The 25018-nt window shown below is 40.4% G+C and overlaps 1 protein-coding gene and 1 long non-coding RNA gene across 3 annotated transcripts; both read left to right on the plus strand.

Moving 5' to 3' along the window:
- The first annotated feature begins 1627 nt into the window (after positions 1-1627).
- Positions 1628-25018, plus strand: LOC121877798 (4-hydroxybutyrate coenzyme A transferase-like). The gene is made up of 9 exons (XM_042383675.1): positions 1628-1965; positions 5410-5562; positions 9876-10024; positions 13295-13390; positions 13897-14080; positions 16810-17025; positions 20091-20228; positions 24077-24205; positions 24516-25018. The coding sequence occupies exons 1-9, from the start codon at positions 1785-1787 to the stop codon at positions 24704-24706; spliced, it is 1437 nt and encodes a 478-aa protein (XP_042239609.1). The 5' UTR covers positions 1628-1784; the 3' UTR covers positions 24707-25018.
- On the plus strand, positions 10031-10865 carry LOC121877799. 2 transcript variants are annotated; one of them, XR_006091048.1, is made up of 3 exons: positions 10031-10234; positions 10606-10725; positions 10756-10771. It is a non-coding gene; the product is annotated as an uncharacterized LOC121877799 (long non-coding RNA). The 2 variants fall into 2 exon arrangements; XR_006091047.1 differs by lacking the exon at positions 10756-10771 and adding an exon at positions 10845-10865 and having other exon boundaries at positions 10040-10234.

The following is a 25018-nucleotide window of genomic DNA, read 5'->3' on the forward strand; positions in this document are numbered from 1 at the left end:
GAAGTATTGTAGTGGATTTCTCCCCTACAAACGCTGTTTGTCGCTGTGTAGCCGACCCCACGAATTCCACAGTGTGTGCCTCTTTCTACCTACACCAACCAGCCAGCAACACCTCCTCCTCCTCCTCCGCCTGCCTGGCGGTCCTCGCTCCCGCCGGCGAGCATGGCGACCCACAAGCTGGTCCTCCTCTGAGCATCCTCACCAACCAGCTCTCTCTACATCACGCCATGTAACCATGCTGCCTTCCCAGCACCAAGCTGCATTGTACACATCCATATAAATATGTACAGAGAGCACATTGTGAGTTTCCTTTCTCCATCCCATCCTGAGTGTGAGCCAAACATCTCATACCCCACAGTACCACCGCCTGGGAAGATATTGGAAGCATAATGTGTTGTCTAATGGTAGACCCTGCTGCCATATGGCATCACGAACATTGTGACCAAGTCCCAGGTTGCTGATCTGACTTTCTGCCTCATGTACACACAATTGCAGGTCTCAATTGTTTCTCTTACTTTGACAACACAACATACATACTGTATATTGTTTCTCACTCGTTTTTGTATTCATTTATGGTTATTATTATTATTTAATTATAATTTTTATCTATTTTTATTAATTATTATTATTATTATTATTATTATTATTATTATTATTATTATTATTATTATTATTATTATTATTATTATTATTATTATTATCATTATTATTATTGGCCCCCAGGCCCTGATGTGGGTCAGTGACCTGTGCTCGGATGGGCTAATCCCCGTAAAAAAAAATTGTTGATCCAAAAGGACAACAACAACAATAATACAAATAATAATTATCATAATAATTCAGTGCAATTGTCATACAGGTTTACGATTAGATATGCATGTATATAAACTATGCAGTTATACAATTCATCATGAATATTATCAATAATATATATATATATATATATATATATATATATATATATATATATATATATATATATATATATATATATATATATATATATATATAATAGGTATACGGTTTATGTAGGCTGTGGGAATATACTGTACAGTTTTCTGTGCCTAGAGCCCTAGACAGTACAAATACATCTATGATAAATAGTAGATGGTCCAGTTGAGTTTTAAATTTGGTTATTATTCACAAATGTATACATACTTTTCGCATGTATATCTAATACCACTTTCAAAGGTGACCCCCAAACCTCATGTATGGCTGACAAGTTGCGCGCGCACTTATCACTCGTTGACAGTGCTCCCTCAACCTTATCTATATTTACTTCTTATTTAATCATAAAACCAGTGCTACCATTATGGCGTAGCGAAATAATTGATGGTAGAGAGATAATTATAGAAATATGGCATTAAGTAATGATTAAAATAACATAGGCCAATGTCTAATGTTAAAAGAGCAACCACGAGGAGGACACATTGAAATGAAATTATTGGTTTCAAGATGACACAGGCAAAACAAATAAATTTATAAAAAAAAATTAACTAGAAATTTCAAGTTTAAATAGCCAAAGCTCTTTAAAATGAAGAATAAATAATAATGACTTGGCGATCCCGTTCGTGTATTTTCTTCAACATTAGCGACCTTACCACCCCAGGCCCCCAGCTGTTCAACTTATCGATCAACAGCCAGCCACAGCCAGTCGAGGCTGGGCACGAGCGGGAGTCCTAAGTCTGATCATTCGCTCAAGCGTGAATGCTGTTTAACGCGAAATAGTCCGTCCATTTAAAGTATCAAGTGGTAAACAAAACATCCTTAGATAGGATATTAGTACCATGGCCTCTACAGCCGGGCACTTGATAAAGTGTTTATTAAAACCTACAAATTTACGGGGTTGGCGGGGGTGTACCGGTAAACTGAGGTCCTATTATACATACTCCCATGAGCCATTCCACCCTCTGAAGCGGGTACCCGCTTGGAAGACTGCAGAGGAGGCTGTGTCTGTCATTAAATCTGGTAAGTATATTATAATAATGAACTGCGACACGTCCTATTTTATTTATCAATTGTTTACCTATTTATGGAATGGGATATTTTTGGCATGTTTGGGATATTTGTTTTTTGTAAAAATTGAACATTATGGCATTAAATTTTGGGTAATGGCAAAGTTATTGAAGTTTCGGGCAAATACAGTACCTACAGTATACTGTACAGTATATAGAAACCGCCCGCTACTCGACCCAGCAACGATATATACTGTATATATATATATATATATATATATATATATATATATATATATATATATATATATATATATATATATATATATATATATATATATATATATATATATATATATATATATATATATATATATATATTTTAATTCTCTCTATACTGGTGACAACTGTTATTTGTGCATATACACCACTTTTAGTTATGGCCCTTCTCCTTCATTAGGTTAGGTTGGTTTGGTTTTTAGATTAGGTATTTTTTCTAGGTATCGCTAACTTTCATCCCGGGAGTCACTAACCATTGTCACCACCTGCTTATACCAGATAATTTAGATATAGTTCTGCTACACTACCAAACTTATACTGCTCAACGTTGGGTTAGTTATAAACACCTGGTGATTTTGATTGACCTCAAGTCGTTTTTCACCACATTGTTTTGTCTTCCTTTTGATTATGAAAATTAATCACCGGACACATTATGTGTTGGTTAGAACAGTTGAGGAACTTGAGGGTTGTCTGAGACTGGTTCTGGCTACACTTATTAAAACAGTAAAACATTTGAAGACCATTTGAACAATAATACATGTATAAAATACCCTGTAGTATAAAACATCGTAACGTCTAAAAACACTGTACAGTAAGTAGATGTGTTCGTTGTGCCGTGTGCCGTATTTGAAACCAACTGTTGCTATTACCGGTATGACTAAGTAAAAAACATAATTGTTCCATTTGAATGCCAAACAACAAAATATAAGTAGCGCGAGAAGAGGTTGGATTATACTGGAACTCTTGTGAAGAATAAATAAATGAATAATTGTACAGTAATACCCACAGTACTGCTCCATCTACTGTACTGTCGACCTCGGGCCAAGAAGTCAAAAAGCTGGCTAACACGGTGTGTACAATGTACTGTAATTAGAAAATGCTTGGTATTCTAGGAGACAGTTACACAGAAGCTAGAGCCTAAATTGAACAAAAAATACACAACTTGCATAATACTTATGGCAAAAGATATCCAATTAGTTTATGCTGTATTGAAGTAGGGTTTGTTTAACGGAAACAAAAGTTGAGAATTATTATGTGAAGAAAGCATGTAGTTTGGACCTGTAGAATTCATATATAACGTTTGGGGTATGCAGCGTGCCTGAAGCACCAATTCCTTACTACACCCTCTGTAGTCTTGCTCTTTCCGATCAAGTGTAAAACTGGGTCCTGCGGGATTTGTGCAATCTCGCTTTAGGTGCAATGAGGAATTCAACTGTACCTTCTAACTCAAACTGTAATGACTTTCCTAACTGCAGTAAATCAAATAACATCCAGGAAATTTGAGTAGTAATTTTCTGCATGCAGATACTAATATTTAAAGAGCATTTTACTTCATAGTCCCCCCTTTCTTGCTGGCAGATAATACACTTGTTCCAATCCATTTTGTTAGATTGATAGTTTTGTAGAAAGGAAAAAAAAGTTATGGATATGCAGCCATGACTCAATCATCAGTAAAACGGGAAAGTAACACCATATTTATTAATTGAAGGGAATCGGATTCTAACAACATTTCAATCATGCATCTACAATATTGTTCCTGAGTCCAGTACCAGTAATTGTCGTTTTTATTTGGAGGGCTCACGCGCACTCAGGCGGGTCACATTTTTTTCCTGCTCTGAGGATTACTTACTGTCCATCATTTTATGCCAAACGTTGATTTTCCGGTTGTTTTGATAATAAACATTATTTGTGCACACCTACACTTTCTTTATAGAAATAATATACATATCTAGAAATTCCCCTACTATTTAGAGGAAATGGAAATAGTGAAACAAATATATAATGAACATGAAAGCTTAATTTAAAATACTGTATCTTAGGTACAGCTACATAAATGCACGGAGTATGTGATAACAGGAAGCCGAATTCTTTTGAACCCTGCAAAGTGCAAATATTTAGGTCACTCCTTAATTTTAAGACTTGCAGAAACGGAAATTCTTAATGACAGCTCATCCTGTCTTAATTTCACTGCTCGCGGTGTAATAACGGCCATGTATTGTATACGTCCAAACCTCTATTCTGTTTTTGTCTACCCTCGCCCTTAACGTACACACCCAGACACACATATACTGTATAATTATACAGTATGTGGTTACATTTTGTTCATTTCTTTGTATGGCATGTTAAACTAAAACAATTCGATAAAGAAGGTGAAGAGAGTGGTACTACACTAATCCTTGCTTCACCTTTCATGGCTTGTATTGCAGGCTTCATTTTGACGAGTGACACAGACACTTGGCTGTCCTCTTGCGCCAGGCAGCCCAGCGAGACGGCGACTATCATCTTGCGCAAGTCTTTTACATCTGAGCCAACATTTCTATCCATTTATAAATATGATCACAGCTGAAGTAATGCAATTTGTTTCCCAAACTGTACATTAATTGCATCATTTTGTTAAGTAATGAGTAGTTATATAACGTTAAAATACAGTTGCCGGACATTAGGTTAGGGTTTGAGAAGATATTTTATTAGTATGTTCAGTAATGTATACTCAGTAAGTACAGTAAATGGGTCGACAGTTTTCAGAACTGGGAAATAATGAACGGTTTGACAAGATAAACTGATGGTAGCAGTTATCACCAGCTTTACTTTAATATGAGAATGCATTTAGATGGCTAAGTTAAGACATCACATAATTATGTAAAATCAAAGCGGCCCCAAAATTACACTGTGACTTCACCGTACCAAACGTGCAGTGTGTCATCTCCAGTTCAAAGAAACGTTGCCTGATGAATCTCCGAGCCAAGGAGCAGTGATGCAGGTAACGTTGTTTTCCTCGTGATGAAATTTATCCCATTAGATTTTTGTCGGAGATAATTTTGAAAAATAGCATTAAAATAGTGACGGTACTTGTGTTGTAGCTTTGATGTTAGAAATATTTGTTTGTGTTGAAGGTTGTCACGTAAACTCAACAATCTGTGTGTGTAGCCTTGATATAATGCGTCAATAAGTCTGTATTTTCGTGTACTGTTTTATCATTATATTGGGGAATTTAATTTTCAGTTGTATTGTCCCTATACAAAATACGTTATAAATAAAATTAGTACAGTAGTTTAATATTTGAAATAAAAAATATTAATACCGGTACTTATTTCCTGAAATAATAACTATGTTATTGTATTTTATCTGCTATTTTATTAGTAATGTTTTGTTAATATATTTAATTACTTCATTGTAGGTGATGTGGTGTTTGTGCACGGAGCGGCTGCCACACCTCTTAAACTGGTGGGGGCGATGGCTGAATACGGAAAGAAGCAGCAGCTGAGTAATGTAACAGTCTGCCACATACACACGGAGGGGTCAGCAGTCTACGCCCAGGCCGACTGTGAAGGTAAAATTTATATCACTAGTTAGGTTTGGCTATTATTTTTTTGTCATGTTATAGCTAGATTAAATTTTGTTAGGTTAATTTTTTGAATTATGTTTGGTTTGAATATAAATCGGTTAGTTATTATTTCTTGGTTAGTTAAGGTCACGTTATGGTATGTTCAAGTTTAATTGGTTAATTTAGGTTAAACTTTAAGTTACATTTTGTTTCGTTTTCTCAACTCACAAGAAAGCCAACATGCTAGCTCTTAGCGGAGAAGACAACACGCTAACTATGGCATCTCACTGGTAAAGCTTGTGTTCCTTAACTTATGGGTAATCCATCAGAAAGACTGATGGAATTTTTACTTTGTGCGAGATACTTGCATGCAAGTGCTGACGGCCTCGCGAGGGGGAAGACTGGCATACTTGTGGCTGTTGACACGGGGCGCCTACTCTCACGGGTTAGTTGGCACCAAGATGTGCTCTGTTATAACATGGCTCATAATTGCAATTTCGTTTGGTTTAAAAAGAATGAAAACTTAGTTACCAAACTGGAGTGTCTCGATTCTCCAGTTTTTCCTTAAAAACTGATTAGCAAGAGGAAACCAAATCAGTGACAGCATCAACATCCAGCTCCACTCTGCTTGATTTTGTGTACCTCAAGCCTCCAAGTGTTCCCAATATTTTTTTTCCAAACAATTACAAATCTGAAATTTTAATTTCCTTTTATCGTGGCGTTTGCTGTTCTGCACTGATCCTGTCATGTGTTTTGTATAATGTTCATTACTACTTCCCAAGCTCACCTAAGCCTCCCCCACCTGGTCTTCCTCCCTAAATGCCACACAACGTAAACACCTAGAAAATGTGCAAAAGAGGGCATGCAAGATTATTCTCTCCCCTTCCTACTCCACATATCAAGAAGCGCTCAACACACTGACCCTTTCAACTGTCACTGACCATCACCACGACCTCATCTGCAAATTTGGTAAGAAGCTTCTACACCATCCTCGACACCGGCTCCTACTACCACCTGAGATCCCTAGCCTGAGAATTGCTGTTCGACACCACAACCGCATCCAGCCCATACGTGCACGAACTGATCGCTATAAGAACAGCCCAGTCCCAACCATTGTAAAAATTATCAATAACTTGTAATAAGCCAGTGTATTCACTCCCAGTAAATACTACTTCTTGCACTGTCACTATGTTGAAATGCACTGTAGTTTGAGCTTTTCCCCATCTAGTTATTATATATCTTATTTGTATCACTTATGTTACTTGTATATTATTTGCAATTCGAAACCCATTCCCCAAATATGTAACTGTATATTTTCAGCCTTCTGGCTGCCAAGCTCTTTCAATAAACCGTTAATTATTATTATTATCATTATTATTATGTCCACGAGGAGAATGAGAGACAGCCACCACAATGGAATGGCATGTCGATGGAGAATGCAGACATATGGGTTAAAGAAACTTACTCAGAAGTTGTCAGGTGGTCGCCAGCTAACCTGTTTGAACCACCCAAGTGTGCGGCCACCAAAGAAATGATTCGGGAGATGATTCGTCTCATAACTGAGTACACTCAGGACTGCTTCCTTGTCCCTTTAGCTCTTCAAATACTGGCAATAATACTACATCTATTCTGTCAGAGGACACACACAAAGACTAAGCACAAAGAAAATGCGGCAGCAATGAAGAGAAGATTGACATTGTGGCAGAATGGGGCCCTTGATGATCTCCTATGTGAAGCAAGAACACTGCAGGAGAGACTAAAATTTACAGGTGACGGAAAGCAAAACACTGATGACGTTGCAAGAAAGTTTGGAAACAAAATGCGTGTGGGAAAAGTGTCTTTGGCGGTAAGATCTCTCACAGAGGAATCCTCCGGTGGGGTTCTGCCAATAAACAGAGAGACATTAAAACAGCTGAAAGAAAAACATCCCCCTGCAAGTGAAGACGAAGGTATTAGGTTCCAGGGTGACTATTTCCCACCAAATGCTGTCCTGTTCGAGAAAATAACAGGAGGGATGGTGTGGAAAAAGGCACTGAAGACTCGAGGAGGAGCCGACCCTTCAGGTCTGGATGCAAACGGTTGGAGAGTCATCCTCAGCACTAACAAGTTTGGCCATGTAGCAAGTGATCTCTGCACTGCCATTGCCGTCCTTGCAAGAAAGCTGGCATCCTCTTGCTGCCATCACCTCCACGCTCTGACGGCCTGCCGCCTCATTCCTCTGGATAAGAATCCAGGATGTAGACCAATAGGAGTGGGGGAAGTGCTGAGGCGGATCATCGGAAAATGCATAATGGAGGTGGTAAAGGATGATATCAGAGCAGCGGCAGGGAACCTGCAAGTTTGTGCTGGCCACCAGGCTGGAGGGGAAGCTGCCATTCACTCCATGAGAACGATATTTGAGCAGCCTGATTGTGAGGCAGTTCTCCTGGTGGATGCTTCCAACGCATTCAACATACTTAACCGCAAGTGTCCAAGCTTTGCAATGTATGTTGAAAACTCCTATAGGAATCCATCAGACCTCTATATAGTAAACAACAAGGCCCTAAGAGGTGATACCATCATACAGTCAACCGAGGGAACAACACAGGGGGACCCTATTTTAATGGCAATGTACCTGAACCTGCTCCAGTGTTGGTCAAGTCTAGTCTTGAAAGAGTTCACACTCGGTGCCGTCATAACACTCTGGTAGATTGTTCCAAGAGTTCACAACTCTCATTCCGAAAAAGTTTGCCCTCACAGTTTTCTGGACTTGCGGCTTCTTCAATCTTGAGCTGTGACCCCTTGTGGGGCGAGCGTCCACCAGCTCCAAGTAAGGACACTCGACTGAGTAGTGCCCTCTGAGATGCTTATACACCTTAATTAGATCACCCCTTGCCCGTCTGTTGCTGTAACCAGCCCGATCTTGTTTGCTGTTGGGATACACTCTGTGGTTGAATGAGTTTTTCCATGCTGTCCTGACAAAGGCAGCATTTATTCCAGTTAGTTTGCTGTCTTTGGTTGGTTTGTTCTGTCATTTTTCCAGACTACTTAACCAATGGTTCAAGGCAGAAAGTTTATTCTTTTACCACGTCTTACCATTATGCACTTTGGTGTATGGGATACAACTAGGTTCATTCATGTGCCATACACCTAGCCCGATCGTTCATCCAGTGCCATTTAAATCCCGTGCGATCTGTACACTGCCCGGATAACTATAACCCCCATTATCCTTGACTTGGCTCTCCCGCGCTGCAGGCACATCTTGTCAATTCAGGCGCGACTATATAACCTCTTAGGGGGGGGGGGGGTAGATTAGACAGCATTTAGGATAATAACTTTCAATTCAAGTTAACTGACATTGAACCCCATGCTGAGTTTAACAGTGAATATCGCCAGTGTGCCCTGGTAGTGCAAACATTTACTCTTCTTAGTCTATTGATATGATATATGACTGCAAGGCCGTCCAAATAACAGTAGAAATTTATTTTCACTGTGCTCCATCAGGTTGGAGTTAGACTTACTTCCTCACACCCAGCCATTTGGCTGTGTGCTACCCTCATCTAGTTTAGCCAGTGAGCCAACACGATGTTCCAGGGTGTGGACGTCGCTGTGCACAAGCGACTTCTAGGAGCCATGGGTGTCGAGTCGGGCGAGTAGTGAGGACCAGTGTACTGTAGGTACAGTCCATCCTGACGGGATGTGGTTGGCTACATAAACAAAAGTACTACCTCTACTACTGCTTCCCCTTCACCATTTGTCCAATATTGCATAAAATTTTGCCTCATATTTTCTAATTTGTCCGAAAAATGGTACAAGTATGGATAGAAGACATCCAGGGTTGGCAAAATCAGTTTCAACGTGGTTTAAAACATTGGAATTGACACTAATGTCACTTAAATCGAACACCTTGACGAAAAGATGCATTTTCAAGTCAGATGGCGGCCATCTTGAAAAATAGGTTTTCATGTGCTAGCATTTTTTTCATAAAAGGCGACCCAAGGCGAGTATTCATGCCAACTTTCATACCTGTATCACCATTTGAATGATTCGGCCCAAAAACTACTTTTTCCTGCTGCACTACCTGCATTGTCGATAAACATGCTGAACTGTATACCTACATTGTCTTTATAACTGTCAAACCAATTTTAAACTTGTATGATGACTTTACAAAATAATGAATAATTTCTTATTATTATTCACAGGCGGATCTTGCAAGGCTACGTAGTTGTTTACAATATGTTCCCAAACAGCTACGATTATGAGAAATTTGCTGTTAATGTATCAAATGTAACAGTATATTATAATGAATTGAATAATTATCGTTTCAATTCTTTCAACAGGTATTTTCAGGAGCAATTCCTTCTTTATCGGGCCTAACTGTCGCGCGGCCATTAGTGAAGGACGGGGCGATTTTGTGCCAATATTCCTTTCAGAAATTCCACTACTCTTCCATCGACACATCATTGATATTGACGTAGCACTCGTCCAGGTAAATGGCGTTGATGTGGCACTTGTTCAGGTGAAGTGTGTTGATGTGGCACGTGTTCAGGTGAGGTGTGTTGATGTGGCACTTGTTCAGGTGAAGTGTGTTGATGTGGCACTTGTTCAGGTGAGGTGTGTTGACGTGGCACGTGTTCAGGTGAGGTGTGTTGATGTGGCACTTGTTCAGGTGAGGTGTGTTGATGTGGCACTTGTTCAGGTGAAGTGTGTTGATGTGACACTTGTTCAGGTGAGGTGTGTTGATGTGGCACTTGTTCAGGAGAGGTGTGTTGATGTGGCACTTATTCAGGGGTGGGGTGTGTTGATGTGGCACGTGTTCAGGTGAGGTGTTGATGGTGTTCAGTGAGTGTGTTGATGGCACTTGTTCAGGTGAGGTGTGTTGATGTGGCACTTGTTCAGGTGAGGTGTGTTGACGTGGCACTTGTTCCAGGTGAAGTGTGTTGATGTAGCTTGTTCAGGTGAGGTGTGTTGATGTGGCACTTGGTGAGGTGTGTTGATGTGGCACTTGTTCAGGTGAGGTGTGTTGACGTGGTGTGTTCAGGTGAAGTGTGTTGATGTGCACTTGTTCAGGTGAAGTGTGTTGATGTGGCACTTGTTCAGGTGAGGTGTGTTGATGTGGCACTTGTTCAGGTGAGGTGTGTTGATGTGGCACTTGTTCAGGTGAAGTGTGTTGATGTGGCACTTGTTCAGGTAAGAGGTGCATTGATCGCACTTGTTCAGGTGAAGTGTGTTGATGGCACTTGTTCAGGTGAGGTGTGTTGATGTGGCACTTGTTCAATTCAAGGTGTGTTGATGTGGCACTTGTTCAGGTGAAGTGTGTTGATGTGGAACTTGTTCAGGTGAGGTGTGTTGACGTGGCACGTGTTCAGGTGAGGTGTGTTGATGTGGCACTTGTTCAGGTGAAGTGTGTTGATGTGGCACTTGTTCAGGTGAGGTGTGTTGATGTGGCATTTGTTCAGGTGAGGTGTGTTGATGTGGCACTTGTTCAGGTGAGGTGTGTTGATGTGGCACTTGTTCAGGTGAAGTGTGTTGATGTGGAATTGTTCTGGGTAAGTGTGTTGATGTAGCACTTGTTCCAGAGGTGGGGTGTGTTGATGTGGCACTTGTTCCCAGGTGAGATTTGATGTGGCACTTGTTCCAGGTGAGGGTGTGTTGATGTGGCACTTGTTCAGGTGAAGTGTGTTGATGTAGCACTTGTTCAGGTGAAGTGTGTTGATGTGGGCATTCCAGGTGAGGTGTGTTGGCGTGTACGTGTTCCAGGTGAGGTGTGTTGATGTAGCACTTGTTCAGGTGAAGTGTGTTGATGTGGCACTTGTTCAGGTGAGGTGTGTTGATGTGGCATTTTGTTCCAGGTGAGGTGTGTTGATGTGGCACTTGTTCAGGTGAGGTGTGTTGACGTGGCACTTGTTCAGGTGAAGTGTGTTGATGTGGCACTTGTTCAGGTGAGGTGTGTTGATGTGGCACTTGTTCAGGTGAGGTGTGTTGATGTGGCACTTGTTCAGGTGAGGTGTGTTGATGTGGCACTTGTTCAGGTGAAGTGTGTTGATGTGGCACTTTGTTAAAAAAATAGATTACGGTAACAATACTAACAACAGTTATGACAATACAGTTTTTACCCACAAAAATAATTAACATCGACTGTAAAACCAATGATACAGTACAGTACAGTAGTGATAAATAATACAGTAATTATAATTTAAAAATATTTGATCGTTACCGACTGGATGGTAATAAGATGGAAATAAATAATGAAAGTTTTATAATAGTTCATATATTTTGTTTTTTGCAAAGATATTAATTTTAAAATAGCAGTAAAATATTACTCGTAGTTAAGGCACCTCAAGGATTCAAGGATATTTTAGTGTTACTGTACAGATCATATTGATGAGTTTGCTGTTAAAATTAAATATTTGCTATAATAGAAAATGTGGGATGTATGAGGAGGGGTTGTCAAATTTTTTTATCATGTACTGTATTTCTTTTCCTTTCCTTAGAATTGATTTTGGACTGGGTAGTGTGTCATTGTAGCTGTGTCCCGTGTGTGTGTGGCATCCTAGCTCAGCGCCGTTATGGATTGTGTCATTTCACTCGTGTTTTTTATATGGTGATGAATAGAGAAGGCTACTTTAGAATTAGTGGCCATCTTTACTTAGAATTTTAATTGCTATATGCCTCTAATATTTATTCATCAGAACCATGATTTATGTTCACTAGTTATGACTCACTGGGAAGATTGCATGTTCTCTATCAAGTTAATGATAGTCATTGTATTCTGTAATACTTTGCATCTTTCTTATACATTCATTTTTTTCTGGGCACACTACATAATGAGCTACAATGCTATTTTTCAAGTTGTGTGTGTATCAGTTTTACTCCATTGATTATGTAATTAGGGTAGAAGAGATGCAGTAAACCACACAGTTAATTGTTCACATAAGACGATCGATATTTATTCCACAAAACTGACATGCAAGTTCACTTTGGTTTATCATTATACCTGCATAGTGCAGGTACACAGTCAGTGGTAAGCAATAAGTTCTCTTGATTAAGCAAATTTCCATGAGATTAAATATAACCTGTGGTGATGGCATCCCCACCTTGTTATTCAGCACTGTTATAACACACAAACTTGACTACTTTCCTGGGAAAGGTTAACTGTTATAAAGAGCTTTAGGGGTTATATCACTTATTGACTGATAGGAGTCAACGTTAATGAGACCTTCACCTCTTGTGACACAGGAACCACCGAGATGTTCTTTATGGCTGATTAACCCTTCAAACTTGACTCTTTATATGTACACTACAGTAGTTTATTGATTGTATTTATATTTCAAGTAATAAATACTTGCATGGTAGATGATTTCCAAAAATTATAAATTATTTAAATGAATATTCAATGTTTACAGATGTCTCTGGTGTATACTGTACTGTATAGGCATAGGTATACTGTAAATCATACAGTATCACGTTCATGCCCTTTTCAAGTGTAAATGGTTTATACACTGTAACCAGGTACAAGGTTATATAAACCATTTACAGTACTGTATATATGTACAGTGCAATACATGCTTTCTAATTTATAAAGGCAAAAATATATACCTGCACAGTAAAAGTTTCATAACTGATGTATCTAGGTGTAGATATTGATCGTTGTTGATTTTTACATTATACTGTACCCATATGTACACACTGTTGCTTTCAACAAGATGTGTGCAGGGTAATATTTTATCATTAATTAACTCTGTTTCTGTTTTTTCAGGTATCACCACCAGACAAACATGGCTTCTGTTCCTTGGGCACCAGTGTGGACTGTGCACGGGCGGCCGTCCAGAATGCCAAGCACATCATTGGCCAGGTAACATCACTTTATCCCTGTTTGCTCCCGGTCAGCTTACTAACTGATCGGGTGGTCAGCCGGTCATCTGCTACACACTATTACCTGTAGCAAGTGCTGTACTGGGCACAAACAGGCTCTTAAATGTACTGTACCAGATCATGTGGCAGCATTGCCCTTGTCTAGTCTTCGGTTGTTATAAGCATAATTAGTGTATATTGAATATTATTCCTGATAAGATCTCAGACAGGACTAAATTAGTACATTTGAGGAATATGTGACCTTATATAACACTTCTAGAGTTACCACAACATTGAATCGCTGGCTGCATCAGTCAGCTCTAACGGCTAACAAGCCGATCAGTGGTGAAGAGGATAAAAGTAAAGTAAAATACTAATTCAGATTGACCAGTTTACTGACTCACTCCCTGACCAGAAGAACTTATTTATAAACACTGTTGATTCAGTTTATAATCAGTTTTTAGTCACCCTTGTTTATGTAATAATAATTGGTGTTTGTGTGTGTAGGTCAATCCATGTATGCCACGCACATTTGGTGATGGTGTGATCCACAAGAGTCACTTTGACGCCATGGTGGATGGGATCTGTAACTTGCCTGAGCACGAGCCTAAGGAGCGGTCAGATGTTGAGAACGAGATTGGTCGACTGATTGCTGAGGAACTGGTGGTGAATGGGGCAACCTTGCAGATGGGTATGTGAGAAAATACAGTACATCATTATTTTTAGGTGTTTTTAGTACCGTATACTGTAAAGTATATAATTTTTTGTAATTTTTTATTTTTATTCATACTTTCTTGCTCAATGAATTTGCTGTGCATTTACAGTACTGTATTGTATATCCAAAACTTCTTGACAACTGTGACATATCCCTTAAGTATGATGCCATAACCTGTTGACAAAGTTGTAAAGTAACTAAATAAATTTACTTGAGTATGGAGGCAAGTAAATTTTTTTAGTATTTTTAAGAAGTACGTACTCAAATTTGCTAGTAATTTTACTTGAGTATGGTTTCTTAATATGCTTTTGCTTCAATACAATTGAAAAACTAAAATTGTTACTATTTACATGTAAACTAATAACATATACTTTTATAAGAATAATTTTAAAAAGAATTATTTAATTATTAACCATAGTAAAAGAATTGTGTGGGTGGAGGGTATGGTGTGGGTGGAGTCGTGATGGGTACGGTGTGGGGAGACACCACGTGGTCATATACCTAGAGGTCTTGTGAGGTGACATCAGGTCAAGTCAAGTGGCAGTGACCATGACAGCAGACTTTCCCTTTGATCTTCTTGTGTTCATTAGCACCTTGACCATCCACCTCACCTAGCCTACCCTCTTATCCCCCCCATTCTTCATCGAGTCCCCTCTCTTCTACTCCACCTTTCCTTCAGGGGGCTTGGCCTTCCAGTTTGATGTCGGTTACTTTTTGCATATACTGTACCTGACTTACCTGTACCTAAAATGAATTTCAAAGAGGCTGTGATTCTAAAGTGCTTTACATAATTCCATCTTAGATATAAAGCCTGTATCTATACATATGTGCGAGACTGAGTGTATTTAAAATTCTGCTTAAATAACTAAGTATCAATGCCCCCTCCTCCCCAGCACCCGCCAGATGTTAAGTGGTGCAAAAAATTCAGCCACTCATCAATTAGAATAAAAAAGTGACGTCACCACACCCCAGTTAGAGGAACAGCTTGATAGCTAGATGGCATAACCATTAACCAGAGGATGGAATGGAGCGGAGCTACTGAGGTCTTTCCCGACATTATGTGACTTAATCTCTCATGCTTAACACCCCACTACCTGAATCTGCTGCTTGTGAGCATCTGTTTAGTCATGCTGGGCTTATTGTTTATTATTTAATGCGAACAGAGACAACTTTATGTCTACGGACCATGTGTCCACGTTGACTCATATTTCAACTCGTATTTTTAAGCAGATACAGTATACATAACTTTATTTATTTATTTTTACTCAGTTACACGCACACACCATCCTAAATACATACTGTGAAAAAAGGTAAAAGAAATAATTGTCCTCAGGGCAAACACGTAATGGGAGGAGAGCGCAGAGTGTAGCTGGTGGGGAGAGTTGCTGGGGAATCGGCATCCCAGCTGATCTTCGTTACTATGGTAGAGCAGGGAGTGTATGCAAATGGTGACTGTGTTAAACTGCAATTTGGGAATCAATAGATACACTACTTTGAATTTCTTCAAAGCCATTCATCCCCTGCACTCTCACTTGGCTGGCTCTAAAGGTCCTGTCTAGCATAAATAACAGCACCCCTCTTGCAAGTTGCCCGAGAAAGGTTCGTAAATGAGTCACATCCCTCTACATTGAACTCGCAGTCCTCCGGGTTGATACTCCTACTGTATTCTTATACATCAGTTCAACAACACCTACTATATTGGGTTGATGTGTCTTGAGTAAAGTTTCAAACTCCGTCCTCTTGTCAAGGAAAGTGTCAGTATTTGCGTACTGTACATGATTCTCAAGCTGTCAATAGTCCCCGTTAGTGACTCCAAGCTTGGTAGTGGCTCTGGCCTTCTTCCATTCTCAGCAGTTGCCTTGTTTACTAATGTTACGAGTTGGGGATTTAGAATATAGTTAAAAGTCTACCCAGATCCCAACAGGCAACAAAAAAAACAAAACAAAGACAATCGGACTATAAAAGGGTAGACAAAGGATGCGAGTTTTTGTTGTGTATAATAAAGTACCATAATTTCCTTAACAAATTATTCAGCTATCTATAATTTACCCTTAACCATACTTAACCTAAACATTAACAGTATATACATATTTATACAACATACAATAATTTGAAGCAAGTGGACGTGGGGGAGGCAATATAAGATTACAAATACTTAAGTACGGAGCTGAGATGGCTGACGAGTAAGGCTGAGTATTGTAGAAGACGGTAGGTAGTCACTGTGCTGTAGGTTTCCAGGATAGGTGGTCCTGTGGTCACTTCCCAGAGTGAACTGCTCTCTCCTCGAATTGGAGCAGACAAAGAAGACTTTGAGGAGGTGACGCAACAACCAGGATATGGAGAAGGGAAACCCGGGAGTGGTAACTAAGACTAGTCATACTCGTGTTTCGTCCCTAGATGGCGTTGCTCGTGGTGCTGGGTAGGTAGATCATGACAATTGGTGGCGGGGTTCATAACACTAAACTCACTGTATTTTCTGGGGTGTGGCCAGAAATTACACTGTTTACAGGGTATGCACCTCCTACTGGGTGAGGGGGGTGGTCCACTGGGTCCTGGTGATGTTATATTAGGCAATACTGTTGTGTGTTAAATTCTTTGAATGCATCCTAGTATTATCCGCATTGTTGTTGTTTTACGGCCATTTTACATATTTACGTGTGTGTTTTACAATGAGTATTTGATCGTAATCACAACATGCATTACAGGAATTGGCAACATTCCTGATGCTGTATTGGCATCCCTGAGGGGTCACAAGGATCTAGGGATCCACTCTGAGATGTTCAGTGATGGAGTGGTGGACCTGGTGGAGGCCGGCTGCATCACCAACACGCACAAGAAATACCACCCGGGCAAGATTGTGGGCAGTTTCCTCGTGGGAACACGGAAACTTTTTGACTTTGTTGATAATAATCCATTTGTTGGTGAGTGTGTTGTATTTGTCTGTTCTAGTGAAGTACAGTAGGGGGCAGGGAAAAAACACTTTTATTTGAGTTGCAGGCTGCACTTTTCAGGCATCGTTTGTATGGCTGTAACAAACACCTGTGCAAAATTTAATGCCATTTCATGCATACTTACCCTGCCGCATCGCGAACGACTTTTTGTCAACTTTTAGTGTACAGTATACCAAAAATTAGGTGTCATTTAATGTTTTCCAGGATAATGATAAATTTTACATGGGTGACATCGATTTAATTCACATGTTATTTTACAGGTACACCGTATAGAAAATCATTACAAGTTCATATTGAAATTCTTTTTTGTGCGGAACCTTGGCATCATTTTCCTAGACAATAATCTTTGCCTAATATATCCATCTCTCGATTCGTATCCCGTCACTTCAGTGCAAGCTTCAGTCATCACTTTTATGCCTCTCTCGACCGCCTGAGTGCTGTTTGGCCACTTGGGCACCACTAATGGTGTCTCAAGAATGTCATTAACCTGTAGATTTGACAGAGAAGCAATGTAAGGAGGCTCAGTCTTGAGTTCATTCCTCCAGTTAATCATGGAATGATAGTTTTTTGCTTGCCACTTTAGTTTTGGAGTCACCACCTTTCTCATGTTGACTACAGGAGGCACATCCTCATTCCCATCTCCATCTTTACCCTCCTCATCAGTATAGTTTAACAAATTCTCGTCAACAGCAGCATCAGAATCTTCCTCCTCCTCTTCAGATCTGCCAGTGCATTCTTCCTTTGCTGATTCTCCTCTCTAATTTTTCTTATCATTGAGACAGCTTTTTCTCTAACAGTCATGTCCTCATCTGCACACATACCAAGAAGAAGTTGATCTGTGTGGGCGAAGTATGCATTTCTCTGGACAGCCTTCTTCACTATCGTCTCCTCCTCACTATTCAGGTGTTTCATATATAGCAGGGACTGGAATACGTTCCTTGAGCCGTGTGTTACGTAAGGGTGTATCTTGATGTAAAACCACATTGGAGCACTGAACTTTATTATTGTAATGACAATTCTTTTCAACTCATGGCTGGGTCTTGATGTTGCTACATACAGCCTGAGGATTCTACTCCATAAGGTGTTCCACCTTGACACACAGGGAGGACCTGGCTCAATAGCAGCCAAGTCATCTTCAACAACACCTGTGATAACTCCTTTACAAATCCTATACAGGTATTTCTGATCCCAGGACAGATCTTTCTCCACTTCATCATTAAACACAGGGAAATCAGGGAAACTGACTGGCTGGAAGGCGACAACTGGAAGCTCAGACAAAGACTCCTTGATCTGCTTTCCAATGGGACCACGCCAATGCTCAGGACCACTTGGTTTACCATCATAGTGATAAAAAACTGCGCGGAAAGGCAGCTCATTTCCGTGAAGCTGACATATGAAATAATGGAGCGGGTGACCAAGTAACATTTCAAGATGATGAATGACTCCATTTTCTGATCCTACATTTACATTGGTTCCATCACAACCAACACACACAATGGGCTGCTGGGTTAGATTTTTCTCCACTAGAAACTCGTGAATAGTTTTGGCAATCTACTTTCCGTGTCCAGTCTTGGGAGTCACATGTGTGAGATATTCATTGCCAGGCTCAACCATGATGACATAATGATCTTTCACCATCATCCTCGAACTCCATTTCTCGGTCTTCTCATTCTTTATCATCACACGAGTGGCGGTCTTCTTACCATCAAAATAGAGTGACGTCAAATTATCTAAACTAGCCATCTCAATTTCTTGCCTCTTAAACAAGACAACTTAAATGAAATAAGAGATATGAAAAAAAAGTTGATAAACACTGAACAGAACATTGCACCGCCACAGCGGCTGTTTGGCTAGTACTGTAGGTAAATTTAAAAATTTCAGTAGAAAATGCGGCAGACTAAACCTCGACATATCAGTTTCAAATTTGGCATGGAGTCTTAGATATGTATAAGGAACAATGCCTGAAGAGTGCAGCTTTGAGCAAAATTTCACTGCCCCCTAAAGTACAGTATATATTCTAGTAATTATCTGGTTTATTTTCTATTATTATGGCACCCATAGGTCATAAATACACTGTATATACCGACAAACCTCACATTTTTTCAATGCTTATTCAGTTTTTCTTTTTCAGCATTGGTCAGCTCATCATTGAAATATATCCAGTACAGTAAATGCTTTAATTCAGTAGACTGGTATTATTTTGATCACATTGTAGTGATTATCAAAATGATTGAGGTTTATATTCACCTTATACCTGCTGGAAATCCAGTGTTGCTTTGGTTCCTCGAGTAGTCTAGTATAACAAATTATTTCATGAGAACTAAACATGGTTAATTTAACCTTTTGAAGAAATTGTAAATATGTTGTCAGGTAGGCGTGCGTGCGTGTGCGTGTGTGTGTGTGTGTGTGTGTGTGTGTGTGTTAATAATAATAATAATGATCAACGATTTATTGAAAAAGTTCAGCAGCCCGTAGGCTGAAAATATACATTAGACAAAAATTACTTTTTACATACAAGTACATGGGTGGGTGGGTTGTTTAACAAAAGCTTTAATTACTAAAAGGAGAAGGAACATGAATTGGACATAAAAATTATTATACGTACTGTAGTTTGCAGTTGATGGCCGGACTGGTCTCTTGCCCTACTGTGTGTGTGTGTGTGTGCATGCAGGGGCAGATCCAGGAATATCAAAAGGGGGGGTCCAAGAAGTGGATGGGGGAACATGTTCATTTTGAAGCCATGTACACTTGATATTAGGAGATATTCTAAGGTCAATAGTAAATACTTTTTACAATACAAAAATGCCTGAGTACAATACAAAAATGCCTGAGTACAATACTGCATTAAAGAAAAAGTATTGGAATTTTCTGATAAAGGAGTGGGGTCCGGACCCCCAGGACACCCCCCCCACCCTGGATCTGCCTCTGGTGTGCATACATGCATGTGTGTGTCTGTGTTTTATCAGGAAATGTAATTACTGTATTAACTTTTTCCAACAATCAAAGTTAATGGTTGTTTTTGTTCTTTCCTACAGTAATGTGTGATGTGTCCTTCGTCAACAGTATTCCTATTATTGCTCAGAACCCGAAAGTCACCGCCATCAACTCCTGCATTGAGGTCGATCTAACGGGCCAGGTTGTGTCAGACTCCATTGGTACCAGGATGTATTCAGGTCAGAGCCAAGATGTGTTTTAGAGCCTGGAGGTACTCAGAGATAGCATGTACTTAGTGAGGATTTACTCAGAGATGGGATACATACAAGATACCCTTTGAAAATATAATCTGAATAGCAGCAATTTCAACCCCGATGTTTAGATTGAGAGTTTTCTCCTTATATTCCTAGCAATAATATTTCTGGGGAAGGTGACATCAGAGCTGTAACTTATAAATACCTAAATGTACTGACATAATAAGCTTACACTAACTTTGTTGTAGTATTAATATGTCAAGACACAAATATTTGCAACTACCTGTACTAATCATTAAGCATCAAAAGACAGGGATGATTAGTGGAATACAATATACAACAAGCTTGCAGAATAAGTGAAAATATGCAAGTCCATGAGTGATGCATTATGTCTCCTCAAAGATAAGACTCTTTACTCTATATTGTACAGGGTGTCTCATAGGTCCTAGATCATAACAAAAGAATGAAGAGGGGTAACAATATTAACACCATCAGAAAATTTCAATACTTTTTCTCTGATGAAGTAATGTACTCAGGCATTTTTGTTTAGTAAAAAGTACTGTACAGTTGGTCCTCACATTACGCGGTTAATGTAACCCGGAGGGTCCCGCGGAAAGTGAGGAACGTGGAAAGTGAACAACATAACATATAGGATTAATTGAAATGGAGTCCAGGCCGATCCCCAAACTCCACTTTTTGATGACACACAACTATGTTGTAGTAAAAATTTTATCTTAACTTTATGATGGTATGAAAAAACAAGTAATATAGAAGAGGTTAGGTTAGGAAAGATAAAGGTTAACATAGGAAAAATAAAGAATAGGTTAAAAAACTAAAAATTTTGTGTAACACTTACGGTAGTAGAAGAGATGGGTCGGCATACGGGGATGGAGGCTGGTTCCGAGGCAGAGGGCAGATTACTGGCCCTCAGGTGAATCACCATTACTAGGTGAATCATCATCACTGTCACTTACAGTTGTCAGGGCTTCCCTGACAAATCCCTCAAAGTCAACTTCACTGTCACTATCACTGGCTTGGGCTGGCTGTGGTGGGTTGCGGGTGAAGAAATCTGTTATGCTTTGCTGACGGCTGGCGTTGATGTTGTCGTGATACACCTTGATGTACGGCTCCATAGCCTGCACCAGCCGGTTATGGAAGACTTCATAGCGGTCATCGTCATTGTCGCGGGAAAGGAAGGACTTCATCTTCTCTGCACACTCCATGGCACCCTTAATATCACTATGACTTAAATTGTGTTCTTCGGAGACTGACGCACCTTCTTCCTCCTCTTCACTGACGTGTTCTTCTTCCATCATCTCGTCGGCAGTCACTTCAGGATCTCTGATCACCTCCAGGATGTCGTCGTTGGTGGTCTCGGAGAAGCCTGGAACTGTAACAGTCTGCGCAGCTTCTCTGGCAAGGTCCACTGCTACTGCAACAGTCTGAACCTCACCAGTCACAGATTGACTCCTCCTCTCACCTGGTATTCCATGCAACACATGTCTCCATGCGTGACGAATTGTAGCAATAGACAGCTGATCCCATGACTCCACCAAGATGTCCACAGCTTTCTTGATGTTAAATATTCTCCAGAATTGTTTGAAGAGTATTTTTTGCTGTTCTAACCGTTGTTCCTCATCTTCGTCGCTCTTGCTATCGGTGGTGGTGTCACTCAGGTCACGCAACTCTTCCCTGGTGTTGGTGTAGTCGTTCAGGAGCTGGAATTTTTTTGTTGAGAATGCAGCTTGCACATTGCAAATCAACTCCTGGTCCATGGGCTGTAATATAGACGTAGTGTTGGGAGGAAGGAAGACCACTTTTACGTTGGGGTGACGATCTAACAGTAGGGGCGAGTGTCCTGGTGCGTTGTCCAGCAGCAACAAAATATTAAATGGGACATTCTGTTGCTCACAGAATTTCTTTACATCGGGAACAAAACAGTCATCAAACCAGGAGAGGGACAGTGTAGAGAACATCCATGCCTTACGTGCTGTCAGCCAGTGGACATTTAGCTTGGTCATGTCCATGGTTTTGTAGGCGTGCGGCTTGCGGGCTGTGTGGATCACCGATAACTTGAGCTTACAGGTACCGGAGGCATTGGTGGCAAACAGGACGGTGATGCGTTCCTTCTGCATTTTCCGGCCCCGAATCCTGCTGGCATTCTTCACAATGTAGGACTTGGAAGGTAGTTTTCTCCAGAAAAGACCAGATTCGTCCATGTTAAACACCTGGTCGTCACTGTACTGTCCTTCCTCCATAATCTCACGTAAAAACGGAGGAAATTCCCGAGCCGCAGCACGATCAGCACTCGCTTCTTCACCACCAATGTTTATATTGGTGATCTTGTTCCGGATCTTAAACCTCTGTAACCACCCAGAGGAAGCAGTAAAGGGTTTGGGCTCTGTAATTCCCATCTTTCGTGCCACTGCCATGTACAGTTCACGTGCGTAGTCCTTCACAGAGCGCGTGTCGACCGCCATGTTCCGTCGCGCCTGACGCACCAAGTACCTCACAAGTAATTTTTCTGTCTTGAGAAGCACCTGGTTGTGAAAATACTTGATCATAGAAGCACCTGCAGACTTTGTGATTTTCATGTGCTCTTTGATCTTGGCTGCATCCTTCTTGATCGTGCGAATCGTAGATTCGTTGACGCCATGCTGGCGCGCGAGATCAACTTGCCGTGTTCCTTTCTCCAAATCTTGAATAATTTGGTACTTCACCTCGTAGCTTAAGGAACGTCGTGTCCTCTTTGGCTTAGTGCCGCTGGGTCCAGGTAAGGAAAGGTTTTTCTCTGGGGGTGGTGGTCCGGCGGAAGCCATTTTACGGAACAATGGATGCGCGTTAACACGGAGTGGCCTTGAGGGATGAGACTGTCGCGGCTAGGTCAAGCGTCGTCTCTCCTCCCTCCCTCCCCCGGGTGGACACGTCATAATACTTTAAGCCAATTACAGCTAGCAGCAGAGGAGGGTAGGGATGCATGGCCAATCACAGGTCTTGTACGTCATATGACGTCAGTGATAACGCAAGAAAGACACACTGCGCAACCTTACCGCGCCGCTTGCCCAAGCGGAGGGAGGAGGAGGAAGAGGCAGGCAGGCGGGCAGGCGGGTGGCGCGTGGCGCGTGGGGATAATCTAAAAATAGCGTCGCGCCGGACACTCTCCGTGTAATGGCGTTCGCGACCGCGGAATGTGAAAATGTTAGGTTCTGGCAAGGCACCGCGGTAACGGTGAAACGCGGAATGCGGGACCGCTTAATGTGAGCACCAACTGTAATTACAATAGACCTCAGAATATCTCCTAATATGAAGTGCACAAGGCTTCAAAATGGTCTCAGCCCCCCTTGATATTCCTGAATCTGCCCCTGGGATGACTCCCTCCCCTAATCCTACCCCCATCTCTAGCTGTTGCTGAAATGGCGAGCAGGCATACCAACTAATGATGATGCACTGAGGATCATTTCAGCTAGGCTTTCAAACTGCAGCGACGGAAAATCTAATGATACTTTTTTAGGTTAAGTTAGAATATGATATAGTAAGTTACAGTACATTAAATTAGGTTAAGTTAGAGTTGGGTATGTTTGATAAAACTAAATTGAATTATGTTACAGTACTTGAAATAGATTACATTGTTAAAAATAAATTAAATGTGAAATTTGGTTCCATTACAGTAGGTTATGCCATGTTGTGTTGGAAGCTGTTACATTAAATTAGGTTAAATTATGTTAAAATAGATTGAATAATGTGAAATTTGGTTCCATTGTTTTTAGTTATATTTTGTGAACTTAGTTTATGTTAGATTAGGTTAAGTTACACTCCACCTGCTACACCCACAGGTGTTGGAGGGCAAGTAGACTTTATCCGAGGGGCAGCAGTGTGCAGTGATGGTCAGGGAAAGCCCATCTTGGCCATGCCCTCTGTCACTTCCAGGGGCGAGTCCAAGATTGTGCCTTTCCTTAAACAAGGTTTGTATGAAGGAGAATTTGTGAAATATCCTGTTATTATGTTTTGGGATTAACATATCAAAAATAATGTTTAGGAGCTAACAAGACCAAAAATTAGGTGTTCAAGGGATAATATCTAACAGATTAATTTCTCAGAAATTTTGTTTCAAGAAAAGCTCAGTAACATTCATCATCTGACTCCTTTGCATTGCTTCATTTCACACTGAAATGTACTAATTAATAACTACTGTACTATATTTGTTATATCATCTAACAGTCTTGGCTTATCTAAGAGATTTTTATATCATCTAACACCTTTGAATCATTGCAGGAGCAGGTGTGGTGACCACCCGGGCACATGTACACTACATGGTGACAGAGTGGGGAATTGCTTATTTGTTTGGTAAGAACCTCCGCCAGAGAGCCTATGAGCTCATCAGAATATCTCACCCTGATCACCGAGAGTCTCTGGAAAAGGCAGCATTTGAGCGGCTTAACTGTATGCCCACCAAGGAATTGTAGTTCTGTGGTCTGAATATTAAGATACATTTAGGTAAATGATACAGGAATCAAGGGCATTGTAGTTAACTGATTCAGAATTTAACAGAAATGATTCAGAGGTTAACAGTCTATAAATTAAATGATTCAGAGTTTAACAAAATTTTAGTTAATTTGCTTAAAGTTCAAGGGACCTATAGCTAAATTTGTTGTACTGTATATGATCCAGAGTTCGAGGGATTACCAGTGAAATGATTGAGGGTTCAAGGGACTTTTAACCAAAAAAAAAAAAAATCCTATATAGTTTGGGGAGAAGTACATATAAATTTTAATAAA

This window comes from Homarus americanus, unplaced genomic scaffold (genome assembly GCF_018991925.1).
Source record: "Homarus americanus isolate GMGI-L3 unplaced genomic scaffold, GMGI_Hamer_2.0 scaffold24523, whole genome shotgun sequence".
NCBI lineage: Eukaryota > Metazoa > Arthropoda > Malacostraca > Decapoda > Nephropidae > Homarus > Homarus americanus.

Bases quoted from the DNA above. Each gene is read 5' to 3' on its own strand.
- LOC121877798 (XM_042383675.1), top strand. From the start codon at position 1,785: ATGGCCTCTACAGCCGGGCACTTGATAAAGTGTTTATTAAAACCTACA. The intron at 5,563-9,875 runs GTAAAATTTATA...TTCTTTCAACAG, and splicing joins CGCCCAGGCCGACTGTGAAG to GTATTTTCAGGAGCAATTCC. The intron at 20,229-24,076 runs GTCAGAGCCAAG...CTACACCCACAG, and splicing joins TGGTACCAGGATGTATTCAG to GTGTTGGAGGGCAAGTAGAC.